The following is a 4934-nucleotide window of genomic DNA, read 5'->3' as shown; positions in this document are numbered from 1 at the left end:
TTCTTTTCCTTCGTGTAGAGGAGCTGAAGAGAGTGTGGCATGGGGATGTAGACTAATTTACAAATCTCAAAGTTAGTCAGTACCTCAGAGTAATGCCAATCAATGCTGGCAGTTCCACATGGAAACTGAAAATAGCAGTATTAGGCTATTTGGCACTTTAAGCCTGCTCCACTATTTCAAAGGATCATGACAGGTCCTCCAGTAGAATACCGAAATCCCCAAGATATATTTTGTGTCTGAAAAATTGATGATTTCCTTCTTAAAATTGTTCAGGGACTTGGCCTCCAACATCTTCATAGAACTCCAACTGTTCACCACCCTCAAGTGCAAAATATGGCCCTCTGCGTCGTTTTTGAAATTCTTACACTGACTACTAACTCATTTACTCTCCTCCGTGGTAGAGGGTAGTTGGGGGGGGGGGGGTTCGAGGTAGTACCATATGTTGCACTCTTAAAACTCCAAGCTGCACATACCTCAAAACAACATCTCTGTAAAAAAAAGATCCTTAGGAAGACTAGATATTGGCAAACCCAGCTGGAACATCATGCAGACACCTCTGATAGATCTGATGGTCTGTTTTCAACTTCATTTGCATTTGGTCGACAGACGTCTGGATGTTTCATAGCCAAACACAGTACAACCAGATCTTTATCCACTGCTTCATTCCCATTCCTCAACTTCTCAGTTTTACATTCTGAAAGAGATGACTGAAAACCTCAGAACCAAGATTAAAATTGATGCAATGTTCTGTATATCTAACACAGAGAATATCTAACGTTCTGTACACAATGTGATATTTACATGGCCATAAGCAGAGCCAGCATTTCCAGATAGCACCATTTCATCAATACGTTAAGATTTAAGTCCACTCTACAGATATCATCCTTAGGCTTCACTGACCATCCTGATATTGCTTATTTATTTACTTGTTTTTTTTTATTATTTTGAGATACGGTGCACAACAGCTTCCAGCCCAGTGAGCTGCATGGCCCAGCGACTCACCTAATTAACACCAGCCTAATCACAGTACAATCTACAATGACCAAATAATCTACTAAACTTTGTTCTGTGGGAGGAAATCAGAGCACCCGGAGGAAACCTATGTGGTTCATGGGGAGAATGTACAAACTCCTTACAGATGGGGCATGAATTGAACTTCAAACTCCAGTTGTAACAACATCACATGAACATTGCAGCCAAGTATGCGGACCCTGGCAACCTCTTAATACCGATGTGCTTATTAAATAGAATGTTGCTTCCCTCTCAAAGTCTAGGTTCATTCTTCCAATGTAGTCCAGCAGTGTGGAATTTGTTTTAAGCAACAAGCATTTCTCTGATGGAACTCTGTCAGCATCTGCCGGGGTGAGGTGTGGGGTGGCCAGGGCAGTTATTATCAATATTTCAGGTGCGAACTCTGCATCACCACGATTTTGATTCAAGTTAGTTCATGTCATAAACACCAGGATGCAATGGAACATCCTGTTCCCGCGCAGCTCCCAGAGTAAACAGTATTCATGGTCATAACAAACACAGCGCAACACTGCAGACTGTTGTATAATCTGAGGCAATACATAAACAAAAATAAATAATAACGGCTATGACGGAAATGTGAGGGGTAGAATGAAGAGTCCCAGATTGTATTTGCACGGGAAAGAGATGAGTTGATTGGTCCAGAAGTCGGACAGTAGTGGGGAAAAATTTGTTACTTTAAGTCAAATTTCTTTCCTGCAACAGATGCTGCCTGAGGCTTTGAAATGTGCCGACAGACTGTTTGCGGTTCAAGATTCCGGCATCTGCAGTCTTTCGTATCTCCGGGATTTGTTTCAAGCGGGGCATGTTGCCTTGCGCTTATCTCGTATAGCCCGTGTTTGATTTGCCACGTGTATGTACACGAGGTACGAGTCGCGGGATGCAGGGGCTGGATTCGCGGCTCTGCCGAGGTTGCCACTGACGCAGGATCACCCGGTGACGTTCTCCGCAAGCATCGTTTAAAAATCGCTCCAGCCCACTGCGTCCTCAGATCCGCTCGGACCTACTCTTCCCAAAACGCAGTAGACCCCGGGGCGGCACTATCATGCTGTCCACGACCAACTGCTTGTCCTTCCGAAGCACGCTGGAGGGTCTGCTGCCCTGGGCCGGCATGAGAGCCACGAACAGCCAGAACGGCGGGGGGCACAAGAACTGGCCGCCCAACAAGTCCAAGGACATCTTCAGCGTCATGGTGACTCCTGATCGCATCCCAAAGTTCTTCATCCCATCTCTGGACGTTCACACCCCAGGAGGGCAGCCCGCGGAGGTGGAGGAGGGTGGCCGGTCGCCGGCTTTACTTTTGCAGCCCCGGGAGGAAGGGTCGAGGAGAGCCAGAAGCCCTACCGGGTCCAGCACCAGGAGCGAATGTACCCCGGTGCGGGGAAGTCCGCTGCAAAGGCCCCCGGCGAGCTGCGGGGACGGGGCTCTGCTAGCCGGGGAACTGGAGAGGGCGGCGGACCACTCCGACCCTGCAACCAGGGCTGCGCTCTCCCTACCCCACTTACAGAAAATCACTACCCCTTACGGCTTTCCAGCCCTGGGCGAGATCCCACATATCAGGAGGAAGGAATCGCTCTTCTTTGAGCGCGACGTGGCAGAGATCAGGAGCCTGCTGAGGAGCAGCAAACAGAGTCGGGCGTTAGGCAGGAGCCGCTCCAGCCCACTCACTGACCTCAAGTTGCAGAAGCTCCCTGGCGCCGGCGTAGTCTCCCGGGCCAACAGATCGGCGTCCTGGGAAACCATCGGCAGCCCCAGCCTCCCACAGGCATCCACCTCCTTGACCACCTTAGTCAAAGACAAGAGCAAGTTTCAGATCCTCATTAAGAAACACTTCTCTAGCATTAAGCGTATGAGATCCAATAGTTCATCGGCGCGGCTGGCAGGTCGGGTGCTGAGCAGTTTCAGTGCATGATCGTACCGGAGAACTTCCCGCTCGTCCCGGGACTCACCTTGTGCACAGACCCTGCTGTCATTCCTTGAACAAGAGTTAGTCAAGCACGGCAGCTTCGGTCGTCATCTTAGGGGTAATTGTGGGTGCTGGAAGTCTGAAGTGGAAACAGAACACTTGGAACGAGGCAGCAGGCAGGTCGGGTAGCATGTGCGGAAAGAAGAGTTAATATTTTCAGGACTTAACGCCTTGCTCCGGAAGGAGTGAACGAGGTAAGTTCAGTCAGGTATTTAGAAGGATCCATGACGGTGTAAACACCAATTTTGCTTGTTGACAAAAATAATAAAACTTTCTTTAAAATACGCAAGAAAAAAATCGTTTTGAAACAAAAATTTATATTTACTAAAAATATTTTTTAAATTAAGAATTTTTAAAAAAATAAAACAGTTATACGAGGGCTCCAGATCGCGAGTTACTCTCATCCCATAAATAAAATTAAAAACGTTGCGAATGATAATTGAATTATATGACCTTGTGCTTAATGAGAACTTTTACCAGACTTCTAAAATACTGATTTTGTTTGTTTGGTTTTCTTTTATCAGGACTCAAACGTTTTTGAAGAATTTCTTCGGTATACCTGAAATGCTCCTTTCTCCTCTTGAGTGATTGCCCGTTTTCGAAGAGAACCAGTCTGTCGCACAAATTCTGTGTCCTTGTTTGTATCAATAATAAAGTGAACTCTATGCTAAATAAAGCATTGCTCAATCGCGTTTTATTTGAGCTGTGCTTCTCCTAACCAATTGAAAGGTGCTGCAACGACCAGAAGTTTCCTGGGAAGATGATTTTGCCAGTAGAACTCAGGTGGAAACTGACCCAACGGACAATGAACAACTGGATGTATCAGTCCAAATATAAACACACCTAGATTTTTACTTGGAGGAAATACAATCAGCAACTCTCGAAAGTTTTTTGTAATAAGGAATGAGGCATCCAGGTGCATTTCTAGATTTGCAGAGTGAGGTCCATTGATCCAAAAACAAAAATTTTAAAAACAGCATTTATTTACTTCTATTTGCCCAATTGCCCTGGAGGATTCATAGAAACATAGAAGACCTATTGTGCTGTAGGTTTTCTATGTTTTGGTGAATCCTCCAGGGCAATTAGAAGTAAGTAAATGCTGATTTTTTTTTTTGGAAAACATGTTTAAAACAGTTCTCTACTGTCCCATTGACTCAAAACATGCTTCCTCAGTTTCAGAATATGTCATAGATTCCACGATTGACAGCCACATCCGTATCCCTGAACATTTTTAAAGGGAGTTTTGAAAGTTTGCACTTACTTAAACACCAAGATACAAATTTTTAAGTTAAAAATGCAGAGAGCAGAGAGACCAGTTGTACAATAGTCACAGTTACACAGTTACACTCATCATTTTTTTTTGCAAAAGTTGAATGCATGCATCACACAGATGTTTGCACAGTGAAAGGCCTAATGAAAAAGGGACTTTACATCGAGCATTAAATGTGAATGAAGAACTTGTAGGTTGCTGTGCTGCTAAGATCCTAAGTAAGCAGCAAACACGAGGAAATCTGCAGATGCTGGAAATTCAAGCAACACACAAAATGATGGTGGAACGCAGCAGGCCAGGCACAATCTATAAGGAGAAGCACTATCGATGTTTCAGGGTGAGACCATTCGACTGTCTCGGCCCGAAACGTCGACAGTGCTTCTCCTTATAGATGCTGCCTGGCTTTCTGCGTTCCACCAGCATTCTGTGTGTGTTATCTAAGTAAGCAGCGCTGAGATCACCAAATACTTCTCCACTGATGAAAGCAGACTGATCTGAGAGTGAGGGAGAAAGAGTATGGCTTGAAGAGATATTGAAAGATTGCTGAGGCAATGGACGCATATGTTGATGGAGGATATAGAACATAGAACAGTACTGCACTGCATAGGCCACTCAGCCCACAAAGATGCAGTTATTTCCATTGGTATGTTTTAATTGAACAACTGTGAA

At 45.1% G+C, this 4934-nt stretch overlaps 1 protein-coding gene across 1 annotated transcript; it reads left to right on the top strand.

Annotated features, from left to right (window-relative positions):
• The first annotated feature begins 719 nt into the window (after positions 1-719).
• Positions 720-2980, top strand: LOC132404905 (C2 calcium-dependent domain-containing protein 4C-like). The gene has a single exon (XM_059989493.1). It carries the CDS (start codon positions 2075-2077, stop codon positions 2939-2941), a length of 867 nt encoding a protein of 288 aa, XP_059845476.1. The 5' UTR covers positions 720-2074; the 3' UTR covers positions 2942-2980.
• The last annotated feature ends 1954 nt before the right edge of the window (positions 2981-4934 follow it).

Source organism: Hypanus sabinus, chromosome 14 (assembly GCF_030144855.1).
Source record: "Hypanus sabinus isolate sHypSab1 chromosome 14, sHypSab1.hap1, whole genome shotgun sequence".
NCBI lineage: Eukaryota > Metazoa > Chordata > Chondrichthyes > Myliobatiformes > Dasyatidae > Hypanus > Hypanus sabinus.
This window is presented reverse-complemented; position numbering and strand designations above follow the sequence as displayed.